At 40.7% G+C, this 19,791-nt stretch overlaps 2 protein-coding genes and 2 pseudogenes across 3 annotated transcripts; all 4 read right to left on the bottom strand.

The window, feature by feature from the left end:
• Positions 1–1,403: 1,403 nt before the first annotated feature.
• On the bottom strand, positions 1,404–2,085 carry LOC137299196 (uncharacterized). Its single transcript, XM_067831775.1, has one exon. It carries the CDS (start codon positions 2,083–2,085, stop codon positions 1,459–1,461), a length of 627 nt encoding a protein of 208 aa, XP_067687876.1. The 3' UTR covers positions 1,404–1,458.
• Positions 2,086–4,405: 2,320 nt separating this feature from the next.
• Positions 4,406–5,081, bottom strand: LOC137299180 (uncharacterized; annotated as a pseudogene).
• A 2,327-nt stretch (positions 5,082–7,408) lies between these two features.
• Positions 7,409–8,074, bottom strand: LOC137299187 (uncharacterized; annotated as a pseudogene).
• A 699-nt stretch (positions 8,075–8,773) lies between these two features.
• On the bottom strand, positions 8,774–18,198 carry LOC137299170 (E3 ubiquitin-protein ligase TRIM45-like). Of its 2 annotated transcripts, none has more exons than XM_067831739.1 (3): positions 18,096–18,198; positions 14,518–15,697; positions 8,774–11,070 (listed from the first exon to the last, which is right to left on the bottom strand). In XM_067831739.1, the coding sequence occupies exons 2-3, from the start codon at positions 15,689–15,691 to the stop codon at positions 10,439–10,441; spliced, it is 1,806 nt and encodes a 601-aa protein (XP_067687840.1). In that variant the 5' UTR covers positions 15,692–15,697; positions 18,096–18,198; the 3' UTR covers positions 8,774–10,438. The 2 variants fall into 2 exon arrangements, with proteins under 2 accessions (XP_067687840.1, XP_067687831.1); XM_067831730.1 differs by having other exon boundaries at positions 9,230–11,070; positions 17,836–18,197.
• Positions 18,199–19,791: the final 1,593 nt, after the last annotated feature.

The raw sequence follows: 19,791 nt of genomic DNA, 5'->3' as shown, positions 1-19,791 counted from the left end.
AAAACAGCTTTAAAATATTTCTCAGACTGAACATTCTTGCTGTCATACCCCACGTGGAAACATAACTGAATTCGCTAAAAAATATATGAATGACCAAAAAGGTCCGACTAAAATATTCCCGGAGATATGTAATATATGCCCCAGGTTAAGGATGACAGCTGATTAGTTTCATCAAAGGCAAACTGTAGCGCAAATGGGCACCTTAAAGGAAATAACCAGTCTTTTTACATGCACGAGAAGCGAGCAAAAGTTGGCAATGTACTTTCCTCGCTTCGGTTCGAAAAATAGTTTTCATGTCCCAATATAAATCGCCACAATCAAATGTAAAACTTGCCATATTCTTTATGCTGCGCAACCCAATTTGCGCTATAGTTTTAACTAGTAGCGAATTATAATTACAGTTCCTAAACTGTTGGAAGCGCACGTACAATCACCAGAAGAATCCCGCACAAGACCTACCAAAGAAAGTTTTCCTACTGTGCAGAAAAAAACCGCAGAAGGCCCACATTAATCGTGGAAAAAAAACAGTAACATAAACATATTACCTCGCAACTCAAACAGTAAAAACGGCAACGAAAAACTATGAAACTACAAGTAAGATTTTAACATCAGCGAAATCATCCACATAAATGAGAGGCCCGGGAACCAGGATGCAGCGAACTTTCACCTCTACTACGCATGCACATTATGATCCTCGCTTCTGTTAAATTTCCGAGCAGCCGTGCGTCGCCTCGCGCAGAAAATGTATGGAATATGTCGAAATAATTGTTGTCAATCATTTCCTACGAGTGAAATGCAAACTAAACAAGTGTACACAAGAGTACGATGATGATAACTGCCACATAACACAACGGAAATACTGTATGTAACTTCTGTGCAAACTGGAAATGGCAACGCGAGGTCAAAACTTCCTCTTCCTTGTGCGCATGCGCGAAATCGAAGTTGCAGGGTTGTCTATTTTTGCCATGTGTTAGCGATTTTAAGTTGCTGTTTTTACTGTTTCAGCAACGAAGTGTCAACGTTTGAATATAGGAGGACAGTGTTTACCCATGTGGGGTTTGGAACCCGGGTCTTTGTTGTGACGAACCAACGCTTTATCCACTAGGTTACCCCGCCGCCCCTCATTATGTACAAGCGCAATGAAAGCATGGCAAAAAATTATATTCTACCGAAAGCAGACTTGTCAGTAATTCAGATAAAGTTTGATCAAATTACGCACACTCTGATATTTAACGTATACACAATCAAAGGCATCCGTGACATGTGTTGCTGTCCATGGTTTGTATGGGTTTTTTTTCGACAGACTTTGTAGCCAAGAGTTAACCATTACTGCAGATACCAGTATCTAGATCTTGTGCAATATACCCGACACCTTCAGACAACCTACGTAAGAGCTGGGTTCAGACACTGGCATCTGTATTGTACATGCAGAGTGTCATGCTGATTATGAAGACTTCTCTACCGACTGTAGTCGTTGAAGGATCCTGTAACGTCGTGGACTGATATCAGTTCTCCTCTTACATCTGCATATTTGGGACGACTAACACACATCATGACCCAGATAGGTCTGTCAAAATCTACATCTGTGACAGTGGTGTACACTATGTTATCAGCAGCATTGATAACTAACAGGTTGTTGTTTGCTCCATCCAGTACAAAGCTCAGCCGTAGTTGATAAGCCTGGCCGGCTCTGTTCTTGATGAGTGGGATGTCGCTGAGGATGGTGTTATAGTAGGCAATCCGGAGACACAGCTGCAGCTTGTGCTTGTCGCATGTAACAACACGTACACTCAGTCCAGTTAGTTGATTGAAGGGAGCATCTACAGGGGTGGGTGTGAGAGCAGTCTCCAGTAGCATCCACTTGTCTGGTATGTTTTCTTTCACAGAGAACCACATGTTTACCTGATGGATCCATTGTTGACCGGGGTTGTTTCGGACCATCAGGGGTCTGGACGCCAGTACTAAGTTGCTTTCTTGTATCCGACATCCTGTATCAGGAGAAGGGGTGGTTGGTGGAGTGTTGGTGACTACCTGCCCAGATACGCTTATACCACGCCGAACTGTTCCTGGGTCCCATTCTAGCATTGGGCCTGTTTGAAGAATAATATTCATCATTGAAACGAACATGTCCATTGCAATGAACAAGAATCATGTGTGGTAACTCTAATGCCAGAACTGGATTTATGTGACGATAATGATGTTAACACAATTTTAAATGAAAAAGACCCGTGAAGGTCCGGGGTGGAACAGGCCTTCAGTATGGCATGCTTGCCATAAAAGGCGACTATGCTTGTTGTAAGAGGTGATTAAAGAGATCGGATGGTCAGGCTTGTTGACTTGGTTGACACATGTCATCGGTTCTCAATTGTGCAGATCGATGTTCATGCTGTCGATCACTGGATTGTCTGGTCCAGACTCGATTATTTACAGACCGCCACTACATGGCTGGAATATTGCTGAGTGCGGCGTAAAACTAAACTCGCTCACTCACTTACATATAAAACTTAGTTCCGAGGAAGTTGACTTTGCACTTAGTAGCCTCAAAATCAACAAGAGTCCTGGTCCTGATGTTATTCCTCTTGAAATGCTAAGATGTAATAAGAATATTCTTCAGCCATATTTATATACTGTGTTCAACAGTACATGTATTTACAAATCAGGAGTTTTTTCCAGAACAATGGTCATGTAGTATGATCTTTCCTTTCCATAAGAAAGGTAATGTTCAGGATGTAAATAGTTATCGTGGGATCTCAGTTATGGATATATTTTGTAAGGTTTTTACCTTCATTTTGAGTAATTGTCTAAAACAGTTTGTTGATTGTTTTAATATATACCCCGAAGGTTTTGGAAAGGATATTCTACTGTTGATAATATTTTCCCACTTCAAGGTATTATTCAGAAATATTTGTCAAAATCTGGCGGTAGATTTTATTGTTTGCTTGTAGGCTTCCGTAAAGCTTTTGATTCAGTCAATAGGGATCTCCTCCTTTATGTTTTGCTATCTGACAATATACAAGGATCTATGTTAAATATAATCCGATGTATGTATTCTAAGTCAAATACTTGTGTAAAATTTTATAAACTAAATGTTTCTGAGTACTTTAACGCCTTCAGTGGTGTACTGTGTATGCCAAGGTTTTAGTCAGTTATTGTTTGCCATGTTTATTAACCAATTTTATACTGAAATGATCAATGCTGGAGAACGAGGTATATTTGGTAGCCCAGAAATAATGGAATTGTATCTGTCGGTGTATGCAGATGACTTATGTTTATTTGGTGATTCTGTCACAAGTTTACAGAGAAAAATCAACATCGTATCAGACTGTAGGTTAAAAATATCTACTTACTATAGCTATTTAGATTTATTATTTTTAACAGGCTATCGTGGTCCAAACCTGTCGAAAATCTTGTAAATAAGGCCAACAAAGCCTAATCTTTGTTAAGCTCCCTGTTGCTAGACTGAAAAAATGTATCACGTATTTTTAGCTACAATATTTGATGTACAAATTAAACCTATTATTTCACATGCTTCTGAAATATGGGGTTTCCATAAAAGGGATGTCATTGAGCAATTTCATATGAGATTTTGTAAACATGTTTTAGATGAGAGTTATGAGAGTGCAAATGATGCTTTTTCAGTAGAATGTGGGAGAAATTATGTTTATGCTGACACCTTATTGAGAGTACGGGGTCGTTACAGCGGACACTCAACAAACTTCACATTTCATTAACGTTAAAGACACTAATAAGGTCTACAATGACTCAGTATCTGGTGTAATCGAATCGCACTTGGATAACATTTTCTGTACGCCATCTCATCCTTGTCACAATCTGATTCTCTTTTGATGGATCTGCTGTCACTCATCGTCCAATGCATATGTAAATTCCGGTCTAAATCAACTTAGCCCCAGTGTTATTCGTAAGACTCACACTGGGTCTAACAAACCTAGTAGGAGGTTGCGTCAGGTAACCTTCGAGATTGATCTATCAGAGCATACCAAATCGCGAAAGTGGACACTCGCACACACCTTTCGAACTTTTACCCACGCAAAGGTTTGTACGATTCCGAATGCTATTATCCCTACGTTCGCCTCCGGATGATACACATGGAGCACGCCACAACAGTGAGTAAACAGTCGCTGAAAATAGTGTTTTTGGTTGTTAAAGGATGTCAGCTTGCAGTAATTCAGATAAAGTTTGATCAAATTACGCACACTCTGATATTTAACGTATACACAATCATAGGCATCCGTGACATGTGTTGCTGTCCATGGTTTGTATGGGTTTTTTTCGACAGACTTTGTAGCCAAGAGTTAACCATTACTGCAGATACCAGTATCTAGATCTTGTGCAATATACCCGACACCTTCAGACAACCTACGTAAGAGCTGGGTTCAGACACTGGCATCTGTATTGTACATGCAGAGTGTCATGCTGATTATGAAGACTTCTCTACCGACTGTAGTCGTTGAAGGATCCTGTAACGTCGTGGACTGATATCAGTTCTCCTCTTACATCTGCATATTTGGGACGACTAACACACATCATGACCCAGATAGGTCTGTCAAAATCTACATCTGTGACAGTGGTGTACACTGTGTTATCAGCAGCATTGATAACTAACAGGTTGTTGTTTGCTCCATCCAGTACAAAGCTCAGCCGTAGTTGATAAGCCTGGCCGGCTCTGTTCTTGATGAGTGGGATGTCGCTGAGGATGGTGTTATAGTAGGCAATCCGGAGACACAGCTGCAGCTTGTGCTTGTCGCATGTAACAACACGTACACTCAGTCCAGTTAGTTGATTGAAGGGAGCATCTACAGGGGTGGGTGTGAGAGCAGTCTCCAGTAGCATCCACTTGTCTGGTATGTTTTCTTTCACAGAGAACCACATGTTTACCTGATGGATCCATTGTTGACCGGGGTTGTCCAGACCATCAGGGGTCTGGACGCCAGTACTAAGTTGCTTTCTTGTATCCGACATCCTGTATCAGGAGAAGGGGTGGTTGGTGGAGTGTTGGTGACTACCTGCCCAGATACGCTTATACCACGCCGAACTGTTCCTGGGTCCCATTCCAGCATTGGGCCTGTTTGAAGAATAATATTCATCATTGAAACGAACATGTCCATTGCAATGAACAAGAATCATGTGTGGTAACTCTAATGCCAGAACTGGATTTATGTGACGATAATGATGTTAACACAATTTTAAATGAAAAAGACCCGTGAAGGTCCGGGGTGGAACAGGCCTTCAGTATGGCATGCTTGCCATAAAAGGCGACTATGCTTGTTGTAAGAGGTGATTAAAGAGATCGGATGGTCAGGCTTGTTGACTTGGTTGACACATGTCATCGGTTCTCAATTGTGCAGATCGATGTTCATGCTGTCGATCACTGGATTGTCTGGTCCAGACTCGATTATTTACAGACCGCCACTACATGGCTGGAATATTGCTGAGTGCGGCGTAAAACTAAACTCGCTCACTCACTTACATATAAAACTTAGTTCCGAGGAAGTTGACTTTGCACTTAGTAGCCTCAAAATCAACAAGAGTCCTGGTCCTGATGTTATTCCTCTTGAAATGCTAAGATGTAATAAGAATATTCTTCAGCCATATTTATATACTGTGTTCAACAGTACATGTATTTACAAATCAGGAGTTTTTTCCAGAACAATGGTCATGTAGTATGATCTTTCCTTTCCATAAGAAAGGTAATGTTCAGGATGTAAATAGTTATCGTGGGATCTCAGTTATGGATATATTTTGTAAGGTTTTTACCTTCATTTTGAGTAATTGTCTAAAACAGTTTGTTGATTGTTTTAATATATACCCCGAAGGTTTTGGAAAGGATATTCTACTGTTGATAATATTTTCCCACTTCAAGGTATTATTCAGAAATATTTGTCAAAATCTGGCGGTAGATTTTATTGTTTGCTTGTAGGCTTCCGTAAAGCTTTTGATTCAGTCAATAGGGATCTCCTCCTTTATGTTTTGCTATCTGACAATATACAAGGATCTATGTTAAATATAATCCGATGTATGTATTCTAAGTCAAATACTTGTGTAAAATTTTATAAACTAAATGTTTCTGAGTACTTTAACGCCTTCAGTGGTGTACTGTGTATGCCAAGGTTTTAGTCAGTTATTGTTTGCCATGTTTATTAACCAATTTTATACTGAAATGATCAATGCTGGAGAACGAGGTATATTTGGTAGCCCAGAAATAATGGAATTGTATCTGTCGGTGTATGCAGATGACTTATGTTTATTTGGTGATTCTGTCACAAGTTTACAGAGAAAAATCAACATCGTATCAGACTGTAGGTTAAAAATATCTACTTACTATAGCTATTTAGATTTATTATTTTTAACAGGCTATCGTGGTCCAAACCTGTCGAAAATCTTGTAAATAAGGCCAACAAAGCCTAATCTTTGTTAAGCTCCCTGTTGCTAGACTGAAAAAATGTATCACGTATTTTTAGCTACAATATTTGATGTACAAATTAAACCTATTATTTCACATGCTTCTGAAATATGGGGTTTCCATAAAAGGGATGTCATTGAGCAATTTCATATGAGATTTTGTAAACATGTTTTAGATGAGAGTTATGAGAGTGCAAATGTTGCTTTTTCAGTAGAATGTGGGAGAAATTATGTTTATGCTGACACCTTATTGAGAGTACGGGGTCGTTACAGCGGACACTCAACAAACTTCACATTTCATTAACGTTAAAGACACTAATAAGGTCTACAATGACTCAGTATCTGGTGTAATCGAATCGCACTTGGATAACATTTTCTGTACGCCATCTCATCCTTGTCACAATCTGATTCTCTTTTGATGGATCTGCTGTCACTCATCGTCCAATGCATATGTAAATTCCGGTCTAAATCAACTTAGCCCCAGTGTTATTCGTAAGACTCACACTGGGTCTAACAAACCTAGTAGGAGGTTGCGTCAGGTAACCTTCGAGATTGATCTATCAGAGCATACCAAATCGCGAAAGTGGACACTCGCACACACCTTTCGAACTTTTACCCACGCAAAGGTTTGTACGATTCCGAATGCTATTATCCCTACGTTCGCCTCCGGATGATACACATGGAGCACGCCACAACAGTGAGTAAACAGTCGCTGAAAATAGTGTTTTTGGTTGTTAAAGGATGTCAGCTTGCAGTAATTCAGATAAAGTTTGATCAAATTACGCACACTCTGATATTTAACGTATACACAATCATAGGCATCCGTGACATGTGTTGCTGTCCATGGTTTGTATGGGTTTTTTTCGACAGACTTTGTAGCCAAGAGTTAACCATTACTGCAGATACCAGTATCTAGATCTTGTGCAATATACCCGACACCTTCAGACAACCTACGTAAGAGCTGGGTTCAGACACTGGCATCTGTATTGTACATGCAGAGTGTCATGCTGATTATGAAGACTTCTCTACCGACTGTAGTCGTTGAAGGATCCTGTAACGTCGTGGACTGATATCAGTTCTCCTCTTACATCTGCATATTTGGGACGACTAACACACATCATGACCCAGATAGGTCTGTCAAAATCTACATCTGTGACAGTGGTGTACACTGTGTTATCAGCAGCATTGATAACTAACAGGTTGTTGTTTGCTCCATCCAGTACAAAGCTCAGCCGTAGTTGATAAGCCTGGCCGGCTCTGTTCTTGATGAGTGGGATGTCGCTGAGGATGGTGTTATAGTAGGCAATCCGGAGACACAGCTGCAGCTTGTGCTTGTCGCATGTAACAACACGTACACTCAGTCCAGTTAGTTGATTGAAGGGAGCATCTACAGGGGTGGGTGTGAGAGCAGTCTCCAGTAGCATCCACTTGTCTGGTATGTTTTCTTTCACAGAGAACCACATGTTTACCTGATGGATCCATTGTTGACCGGGGTTGTCCAGACCATCAGGGGTCTGGACGCCAGTACTAAGTTGCTTTCTTGTATCCGACATCCTGTATCAGGAGAAGGGGTGGTTGGTGGAGTGTTGGTGACTACCTGCCCAGATACGCTTATACCACGCCGAACTGTTCCTGGGTCCCATTCCAGCATTGGGCCTGTTTGAAGAATAATATTCATCATTGAAACGAACATGTCCATTGCAATGAACAAGAATCATGTGTGGTAACTCTAATGCCAGAACTGGATTTATGTGACGATAATGATGTTAACACAATTTTAAATGAAAAAGACCCGTGAAGGTCCGGGGTGGAACAGGCCTTCAGTATGGCATGCTTGCCATAAAAGGCGACTATGCTTGTTGTAAGAGGTGATTAAAGAGATCGGATGGTCAGGCTTGTTGACTTGGTTGACACATGTCATCGGTTCTCAATTGTGCAGATCGATGTTCATGCTGTCGATCACTGGATTGTCTGGTCCAGACTCGATTATTTACAGACCGCCACTACATGGCTGGAATATTGCTGAGTGCGGCGTAAAACTAAACTCGCTCACTCACTTACATATAAAACTTAGTTCCGAGGAAGTTGACTTTGCACTTAGTAGCCTCAAAATCAACAAGAGTCCTGGTCCTGATGTTATTCCTCTTGAAATGCTAAGATGTAATAAGAATATTCTTCAGCCATATTTATATACTGTGTTCAACAGTACATGTATTTACAAATCAGGAGTTTTTTCCAGAACAATGGTCATGTAGTATGATCTTTCCTTTCCATAAGAAAGGTAATGTTCAGGATGTAAATAGTTATCGTGGGATCTCAGTTATGGATATATTTTGTAAGGTTTTTACCTTCATTTTGAGTAATTGTCTAAAACAGTTTGTTGATTGTTTTAATATATACCCCGAAGGTTTTGGAAAGGATATTCTACTGTTGATAATATTTTCCCACTTCAAGGTATTATTCAGAAATATTTGTCAAAATCTGGCGGTAGATTTTATTGTTTGCTTGTAGGCTTCCGTAAAGCTTTTGATTCAGTCAATAGGGATCTCCTCCTTTATGTTTTGCTATCTGACAATATACAAGGATCTATGTTAAATATAATCCGATGTATGTATTCTAAGTCAAATACTTGTGTAAAATTTTATAAACTAAATGTTTCTGAGTACTTTAACGCCTTCAGTGGTGTACTGTGTATGCCAAGGTTTTAGTCAGTTATTGTTTGCCATGTTTATTAACCAATTTTATACTGAAATGATCAATGCTGGAGAACGAGGTATATTTGGTAGCCCAGAAATAATGGAATTGTATCTGTCGGTGTATGCAGATGACTTATGTTTATTTGGTGATTCTGTCACAAGTTTACAGAGAAAAATCAACATCGTATCAGACTGTAGGTTAAAAATATCTACTTACTATAGCTATTTAGATTTATTATTTTTAACAGGCTATCGTGGTCCAAACCTGTCGAAAATCTTGTAAATAAGGCCAACAAAGCCTAATCTTTGTTAAGCTCCCTGTTGCTAGACTGAAAAAATGTATCACGTATTTTTAGCTACAATATTTGATGTACAAATTAAACCTATTATTTCACATGCTTCTGAAATATGGGGTTTCCATAAAAGGGATGTCATTGAGCAATTTCATATGAGATTTTGTAAACATGTTTTAGATGAGAGTTATGAGAGTGCAAATGTTGCTTTTTCAGTAGAATGTGGGAGAAATTATGTTTATGCTGACACCTTATTGAGAGTACGGGGTCGTTACAGCGGACACTCAACAAACTTCACATTTCATTAACGTTAAAGACACTAATAAGGTCTACAATGACTCAGTATCTGGTGTAATCGAATCGCACTTGGATAACATTTTCTGTACGCCATCTCATCCTTGTCACAATCTGATTCTCTTTTGATGGATCTGCTGTCACTCATCGTCCAATGCATATGTAAATTCCGGTCTAAATCAACTTAGCCCCAGTGTTATTCGTAAGACTCACACTGGGTCTAACAAACCTAGTAGGAGGTTGCGTCAGGTAACCTTCGAGATTGATCTATCAGAGCATACCAAATCGCGAAAGTGGACACTCGCACACACCTTTCGAACTTTTACCCACGCAAAGGTTTGTACGATTCCGAATGCTATTATCCCTACGTTCGCCTCCGGATGATACACATGGAGCACGCCACAACAGTGAGTAAACAGTCGCTGAAAATAGTGTTTTTGGTTGTTAAAGGATGTCAGCTTGCAGTAATTCAGATAAAGTTTGATCAAATTACGCACACTCTGATATTTAACGTATACACAATCATAGGCATCCGTGACATGTGTTGCTGTCCATGGTTTGTATGGGTTTTTTTCGACAGACTTTGTAGCCAAGAGTTAACCATTACTGCAGATACCAGTATCTAGATCTTGTGCAATATACCCGACACCTTCAGACAACCTACGTAAGAGCTGGGTTCAGACACTGGCATCTGTATTGTACATGCAGAGTGTCATGCTGATTATGAAGACTTCTCTACCGACTGTAGTCGTTGAAGGATCCTGTAACGTCGTGGACTGATATCAGTTCTCCTCTTACATCTGCATATTTGGGACGACTAACACACATCATGACCCAGATAGGTCTGTCAAAATCTACATCTGTGACAGTGGTGTACACTGTGTTATCAGCAGCATTGATAACTAACAGGTTGTTGTTTGCTCCATCCAGTACAAAGCTCAGCCGTAGTTGATAAGCCTGGCCGGCTCTGTTCTTGATGAGTGGGATGTCGCTGAGGTTGGTGTTATAGTAGGCAATCCGGAGACACAGCTGCAGCTTGTGCTTGTCGCATGTAACAACACGTACACTCAGTCCAGTTAGTTGATTGAAGGGAGCATCTACAGGGGTGGGTGTGAGAGCAGTCTCCAGTAGCATCCACTTGTCTGGTATGTTTTCTTTCACAGAGAACCACATGTTTACCTGATGGATCCATTGTTGACCGGGGTTGTTTCGGACCATCAGGGGTCTGGACGCCAGTACTAAGTTGTTTTCTTGTATCCGACATCCTGTATCAGGAGAAGGGGTGGTTGGTGGAGTGTTGGTGACTACCTGCCCAGATACGCTTATACCACGCCGAACTGTTCCTGGGTCCCATTCCAGCATTGGGCCTGTTTGAAGAATAATATTCATCATTGAAACGAACATGTCCATTGCAATGAACAAGAATCATGTGTGGTAACTCTAATGCCAGAACTGGATTTATGTGACGATAATGATGTTAACACAATTTTAAATGAAAAAGACCCGTGAAGGTCCGGGGTGGAACAGGCCTTCAGTATGGCATGCTTGCCATAAAAGGCGACTATGCTTGTTGTAAGAGGTGATTAAAGAGATCGGATGGTCAGGCTTGTTGACTTGGTTGACACATGTCATCGGTTCTCAATTGTGCAGATCGATGTTCATGCTGTCGATCACTGGATTGTCTGGTCCAGACTCGATTATTTACAGACCGCCACTACATGGCTGGAATATTGCTGAGTGCGGCGTAAAACTAAACTCGCTCACTCACTTACATATAAAACTTAGTTCCGAGGAAGTTGACTTTGCACTTAGTAGCCTCAAAATCAACAAGAGTCCTGGTCCTGATGTTATTCCTCTTGAAATGCTAAGATGTAATAAGAATATTCTTCAGCCATATTTATATACTGTGTTCAACAGTACATGTATTTACAAATCAGGAGTTTTTTCCAGAACAATGGTCATGTAGTATGATCTTTCCTTTCCATAAGAAAGGTAATGTTCAGGATGTAAATAGTTATCGTGGGATCTCAGTTATGGATATATTTTGTAAGGTTTTTACCTTCATTTTGAGTAATTGTCTAAAACAGTTTGTTGATTGTTTTAATATATACCCCGAAGGTTTTGGAAAGGATATTCTACTGTTGATAATATTTTCCCACTTCAAGGTATTATTCAGAAATATTTGTCAAAATCTGGCGGTAGATTTTATTGTTTGCTTGTAGGCTTCCGTAAAGCTTTTGATTCAGTCAATAGGGATCTCCTCCTTTATGTTTTGCTATCTGACAATATACAAGGATCTATGTTAAATATAATCCGATGTATGTATTCTAAGTCAAATACTTGTGTAAAATTTTATAAACTAAATGTTTCTGAGTACTTTAACGCCTTCAGTGGTGTACTGTGTATGCCAAGGTTTTAGTCAGTTATTGTTTGCCATGTTTATTAACCAATTTTATACTGAAATGATCAATGCTGGAGAACGAGGTATATTTGGTAGCCCAGAAATAATGGAATTGTATCTGTCGGTGTATGCAGATGACTTATGTTTATTTGGTGATTCTGTCACAAGTTTACAGAGAAAAATCAACATCGTATCAGACTGTAGGTTAAAAATATCTACTTACTATAGCTATTTAGATTTATTATTTTTAACAGGCTATCGTGGTCCAAACCTGTCGAAAATCTTGTAAATAAGGCCAACAAAGCCTAATCTTTGTTAAGCTCCCTGTTGCTAGACTGAAAAAATGTATCACGTATTTTTAGCTACAATATTTGATGTACAAATTAAACCTATTATTTCACATGCTTCTGAAATATGGGGTTTCCATAAAAGGGATGTCATTGAGCAATTTCATATGAGATTTTGTAAACATGTTTTAGATGAGAGTTATGAGAGTGCAAATGTTGCTTTTTCAGTAGAATGTGGGAGAAATTATGTTTATGCTGACACCTTATTGAGAGTACGGGGTCGTTACAGCGGACACTCAACAAACTTCACATTTCATTAACGTTAAAGACACTAATAAGGTCTACAATGACTCAGTATCTGGTGTAATCGAATCGCACTTGGATAACATTTTCTGTACGCCATCTCATCCTTGTCACAATCTGATTCTCTTTTGATGGATCTGCTGTCACTCATCGTCCAATGCATATGTAAATTCCGGTCTAAATCAACTTAGCCCCAGTGTTATTCGTAAGACTCACACTGGGTCTAACAAACCTAGTAGGAGGTTGCGTCAGGTAACCTTCGAGATTGATCTATCAGAGCATACCAAATCGCGAAAGTGGACACTCGCACACACCTTTCGAACTTTTACCCACGCAAAGGTTTGTACGATTCCGAATGCTATTATCCCTACGTTCGCCTCCGGATGATACACATGGAGCACGCCACAACAGTGAGTAAACAGTCGCTGAAAATAGTGTTTTTGGTTGTTAAAGGATGTCAGCTTGCTGAAATATTAGCTAAAGGTAACCACGTCAACAGAAATGTATATACTGCAGGTCAATGCGGATTTTCGTAACTTTGTTGAGAGATCAGTGTCAGTGACCGGTGCATTTTGTAAGTCACACCGAACCTTAAACAGTAGCCGTTGTTTGATTGGTTAAATCACTTTAGCCGTCTCGCGTTTGATTGGACGGTCATACATTGCTCAAAGTTTACCTGATGCCACCACCTACTACATTTTCTTAGACCCAGTGTAGGAGTGTAGCGAATAACACTGGGGCTAAGTAAACCTAGCTTCTAAAGTGGAGGATCCCTTATCCCACAAATGCTTGACTTCCGGCTGACCATGGTATCTCGCCAATGGCATTGTGTTGGAGATGCTGAAGAATGGGCGTGTGGCGAGTGCAGGGTTATCGAAACATCAGCACTACAAAGGATCAGGTTAGTATCCTTCTCGTCTTGCTCTCAGTCCTGCAGAATTTAGGCCTCGTCTGATGGTGCTAATGACCACTCTATTGTACGGATGCCAACCATATCAAAGCTGTGCTCATGCAGATTCTGACCTTCGTCTGGCTTGGTGTACGAGAGCACGATCTCCCTTGTACCCTGTCATATTTTTTGTATTATTTACTTGGATGTCCCGACCTCAGCGCGATCTTCACTTTACCGGAAGCAGTATGCTTAGACATTAGCCTGCTTGGCAGTGTGATTAATGTTCACACCATGCCACACATACCAGCCCGGTACATATCCATAATCTTTGGTCCAGAGGCACTCGACGCTTTCGCTAGTTGGTCAAAATAGAGCTACATTTATACCTTAAATCACATTAAAGTTTAGCTGTGTCTGACAACATAAGATACGACGAGAGAGGAGGCTATGTGCTTACTGCATTTTAGCAAACTGATCCCCGGAACAAGCATGCTCAACGCAAACATGCACGTGCAGCTCGGGGCTTCTGTGTGTTTATGTTTGTGTTTGTGCTTGTGATATTATGTTTACAAAACAGTGTAGTTTAAACAAATCATATTTTCTATTTTGACCTTAAATTATGTTGTCCGATACTTTTGACGATGTGTATATGTGTTTTAGGCAGCTTTAACAGTCGCGTAGACGTCCCTCGAAACACCCGGTGTTGACCAAGAAGTGTGAACACTGAAGCAGAAACAGAGCCTAACCTGAGAGTGGAAGTCGGTGGTTCAGTCCTCGTCATAAGACGCTAAGAAATTGCACTTGTCGTAACTTTGGCGCTCAGCACACAGACACACATACACCTACAAACATGTATCAGTTCACTCAAGCATGCAAGCCTACATGGGTACAGACGCGTCAACAAGCTATGAACTAAATTCTCACTACATACCTGTAGGTAACTCTGTTGGTTCCAGGATGATGGCATTGTATGTTTTGGAATCTGGAACAATCTTCGGCCTGTCTGTTGGGGAGAACGTGACTGACCTGACCATTCCAGTTGCTTTGATACTATCACGAAGATGGTGTATGTTTGCCTCGACAAAGTTCACACCAGTCCTGACAAAGGGGACCTTTTGTGGCGTCTCCTCCAAAATGGCGCTCAATGAGGCAGCTGAAGACCCTATCACCTGAAGATCCTCTATCATGTCAGCATTACTTCTCATTAGTTTTGTGTATTCAGTGGAGGATTTTACTCTACTGTGCAAATCTCTGGTTTTCTCCAGTGCATCCTTTGTCAGTTGAAGATTCTGAGCAGATTTATCTTCAACATCTGATAAGAGGACCGACTTCCGTTGCTTCAGCACATTAGTCAGATTGTCAAAGGTTTTGTTGATGTCATCTATGGCAACTCTCTTGGACATTTGGATGTTCTCTACCTTCTGAATTAATTCTGCTTCTGCTTTGTCCAGTGTCTCCGACTTCGCATACATCTTCACAAAAACGTCTTCTGTGGATTTCGACAGTACTTGGTGTGCCTCATCCACAGACACAACATCATGTCCCTTCCCTTTATCGTGATCTACGACAGTGCATGACACACAGACGACCTTGGAACAAGTAAGACAGTAGAACTGTAGAGGTTGCTGGTGTTGACTACATTCATGTCGACGACGGAAACTCTGCACAGGTCGTCCCTTCATCTCATCAAATGTAACTATTGTGTGTCTCTTTGTTATTACATTCCTCTTGTGGGCAGCCAGACAGACTGAACAGAGAAATACCCCACAGTTGTCACACTGGGCTTGAGCTGTTTCATTGTCAGGACAGTCTGTACATGGAAGGTGTAGACCTTTCTGGATCTTGAGGTAGTCCAGAGTCTTCAGGATGACCGTCTCTTTGGGCAGGGATGTCACTCCACCAGGGAGGATGTGCTGATGTCGACACATTGGGCAGGATATAGTTGTATTGCCTCCACTGTAGGTTTCCAGACAGGGCTGGCATATGGACTGGACACAGCATGGCATACGACGAGGAGTTCGTGTAGAGTCGTCAAAGTGCTCTGTGCATATTGGACACTCTGTCAGAAGGTCCTTGATCGCCGCCACTGAGATAAGGTCCGTCATGTTTGTCTAGCAAAGTAAAAACCATAATGATCATTCTCAAGCCGTAAGGGAAAGTGGTGTGCTCTGTATTAGGACGTGTGCTATATTTAGACAGAGTTCTGCAATATACTATAACCTTCCTGTGATTGTTTGATCGGCATTCTAAAAGTTATTATTTATTGATTACAACTTAACTGCGTTAAGCGACTTTGAATGTAGATTCTTCCATCCTTATGAAGCTAAAAGTCACTCCAAACAAATGGTGAGAAGAATGTATACGTGGTATGTTGTGACAGACAGCAGATTAGTATTAATAACATGTAATAGAATAACAGCAGAGACCAAGATAATCTATACCACTTAGGTCTTCTCGTTCACCCAGCAACTTAGGGGGATTAACACTTATGCTTGCTTGATTGTGCAAATATTGTTCGTCCCTGTGAAATATGTCCAACAAGATGGAGACTTAGCTCACCTAATAAGCCTGCCGAGTGCAGCTCGCACGAGAAGATACCGATGGTGCAGAGTATTCTTGGTTTCTGTTGATTATGTAGCAATTGTTATTCAATTGTCATATCTTACCCTGGATATTCAGTCACTTCATTGCTGCAGTGAGATAAATATTATTATAATTGGTTTCACCGGATTAATTACTGCTCTTGTGTTACACTGCCTTGTGAATGTTCTGGCAGTGTGATACCTTTGTAGTGATTGTGTTCGTTTGTAAGCTTTCTTAATGTTAGAATGTAGTTGTTACATCTGTTTGTTTTTGCTACAATGAATTTTCATGTTCAATCAAACAATCTTTGGTGTCTTCCCACTTTGCCAACGAGTTGACCCTGGGTTTACAACAGGAGAGGCAGAATCTCATTAGTGATTTTGCGCTATAAATGTGTTATTTTATAGTGCTTGTACATTATACATTATTAAAATGTAGAATGTGAATGGGGAATGGGAAAATGTTGAAATGAACTGTCTATCAGCGAACTGTTTTAATGTAGTGCTTATCCTTATTTAATCATAATTAATCCCCCACCCCACACCCGCCCCCTTGTTGCATCGTTGTCCGTCTGTATGCTCATCGCCCTGGCTTGTCTCGGTGGTCGAAAACACCTACATAGCTTCCAAGATTGGAAGTCTCAAGTTGATTCAAGTTCTGAGAGAAATTACTATAAATATTTCAAAAGAATTTTCTTAGAAATTTCTTAGAAAAATATCATCTTTTTCCCAAAACTATATGCTACCCTATTTTGAAATTTAGAACACCTAACCATAAATTACCAATTGAGAGTGGCCGATGGTTGGGTATTCCATGTGAGGACCGACAATGTCCGCTTTGTGTATCAAAGACTGTTGGAGATGAGTTTCACTATTTGTTCAGATGTGAAGCTATTATCCAACTGCTACAACAGTCTCTGAACACGAAATAAAACAGAATTTCCAAATTTGCCCATCCCTATGAAGCTCTTGTTGACTATCTACTACCAATATAAGCGACCTTAAAGGCCTTTCTAAATTATTGAATAATATATTTAACGCATTTAAAAATGAATTTTATTGCTATCTTACATCTCACTATCATGTGAGCTGCTGTCTTGTATGTTATGCAAACGTATATACGTTTATCTCATATACCGCCGTTGGCGGTTTCTAGAGAATAAAGAGTTCTGAGTTCTGAGTTAACTTTGTTAATCCCCTAACAAAGAGACTGGCAGTGGGAGTTAATCCAATCTTTGGTAGGAGGCCAGGGCCCACTTGCACAGAGCAATCTTAGCGCTACGACTGTCTTAAGCCTATGTTGAAGAATGGGAGTTACAATCATTGTAGCGCTAAGATCGCTTTGTGCAAGTCAGCCCAGGGCTAGCGAACGGCATTTCGACGTATCCCAAATGCGTAGTTCAATGCTCATGGTGTTGATCAGACTGCACCACAGACGTGGAATGTTGCTGAGTGTAACACCAAACAAACCAGGGCGGCCTATATCATTCACCTGTCGGTAGCAACCAGGAAGTAACTCAAGAATGACAACAACCTGTTAAATCACTCCTCGAACAGAAAATCTGGTACAACTAAATGTGGTTTAATTCCTAATGACATTATACTATCAACATATGTCATATTTGGGATTTCACTTTCTTAGTAAAGTAACATAAAATGTTTCTTACCTCTCGCGAACAACAGTAGAGTTGGCTTTAAGGTGTGCGTCCACGTATACACGTATTGCATAACCCGTCCTGCACCATCTGCCCAGTGCTCAATAGGTACTTTCGTTTTGACGATAATGAAAATCAATGGATAAGTAGGTCAGCTGTAAACTGTAAAATGGTTTGTAGTTGATCCCCCCAAGTTAGTGGTGGAGAAATAAATCTCGACGTAACCATATGTACATGCATAGCATATAGTGAGGGCCTTAAGTGAGTCTAACCTGTTGACATCCTCGATATCTCCAGGGTATACGTTCCGATAAGTCTCCACTTTACCCTGGACGCATCTACGGCTCTGCCCGATAAATTTATTACCTCCCTTTGCTGACTCCGCCTTCTCACAGTAGCCAATCAGCTAGGCCACCGTTAAAACTGAGCTTGCCAGCGTCAACAAAGGTAGCGGTCGCAACTGCGAAGGTTTGCTCGCAGTGCTTCCCAGATTTTACGGAAGTCATGCAAACAAATTGACAGGTCCGAAACTTTAAAACAACATATGCAAGAAAGCCTTCTACCTCTTCCAGAGAACCTCTGCATGGTTTCTGCTGACAAGTATAATCGGTTAGATAATTTAAAAAACGAAAGTGAGTTGTGATTGGTTCGCTCAACTTCCCAGTTCTTCCAGACACCTGACTGGATGAAAAGACAGTCAAGGGAGGTAATAAATTTATCTGGCAGAGCCGTAGATGCGTCCAGGGTATAGTGGAGACTTATCGGAACGTATACCCTGGAGATATCGAGGATGACCTGTTGATGGGTTGCATAGTGTCTTTAGAACTGGTCCAGAGCCCACTCCTCAAAGCGATCGAAACGTTACGACAGTCATCTGTGTCAAAGTATAGTCTCAGCTCTAAGATTGTTTTGTAGAGCGGGGCCCTGGACATGTACGGTCTATAGAATAAATGCTGATGTCATGAAATTTACTATAAACTATTTACATACAATCAGGAACTCTGGGTCTGGTTTATCGGCACCGTTCCCGGCCTCACAACAGTGACAAACACCTGTAGCCTGCATCACTGTAGACCTTCCGTATTCTATAAGTTGTTCACTGGTCACGAGGAAGCCCACTGCCCCCGAGGGACCTGTGAACAACGTATTTATCTTACCGAACACCCGAATTTTAATTTTGAACTGTTTGAAGCACCTCTGTTGAATGCGAGGCGAATCGCCATTTTGCAGACGACACACGGTAAACAGATTTATCTCCGTTCCATCGATTTTCAATCACAAAATATCGGTAATTTCCGTGCTTCGTGCGTGATTCAATTGTATTCGAGACAAAGAAGTACTACCGTGAAGCACCAGAAGTGTTCGAAATTCCCAACGGTGTACATTGAAAATAATAGAGTGTGGGGTAAGATGATGATGATGATGATGATGATGATGGATCCAAATAAAGATGGATCGCTGACATTTATCTACCATAAACGATTGTTGATACGCCAACTAGTAATTTACGTTTGAGTCTTGAGATTACCACAATTAGTCACACACAATGGCGGATAAACAATGGTTAAAACTACCACGTCTTGACTGTCACATTTACACGTACAGTAACGCTCAGTTCTCTTATGAGTCCTTGGGGCAGACATAGATGGTGACTGCCCTGGAGTGACATGTGACCTATGTTATCGCCGATAGTGATGTAGTCGTAGGTGTCACTAGCGTCAACTGACATATGTCCTTGACCTAGTGGTGTGACATCAGATCCTCAGTGTCTACTCCGGTGTGTGGAGTGTCACAGTAGCCAGCTTAACGGTTCCTGATCCCAAGGAGGGGCAAAATTTGTGAAAAGAAACGTTAAGGTTGAGAAGTGTGTAAAAAAAGTGTATCTAACCATGTTGTCACTATCATTATTATTTAGGGTTTTGTACTTGGGTCTATGTATCCGTGCAAAGGTCCGGGGTAGAATAGGCC

The sequence above is a fragment of the Haliotis asinina genome, chromosome 1 (genome assembly GCF_037392515.1).
Source record: "Haliotis asinina isolate JCU_RB_2024 chromosome 1, JCU_Hal_asi_v2, whole genome shotgun sequence".
NCBI lineage: Eukaryota > Metazoa > Mollusca > Gastropoda > Lepetellida > Haliotidae > Haliotis > Haliotis asinina.
The sequence above is the reverse complement of the archived record's forward strand: the minus strand, read 5'-3'. Positions and strand labels throughout refer to the sequence as shown.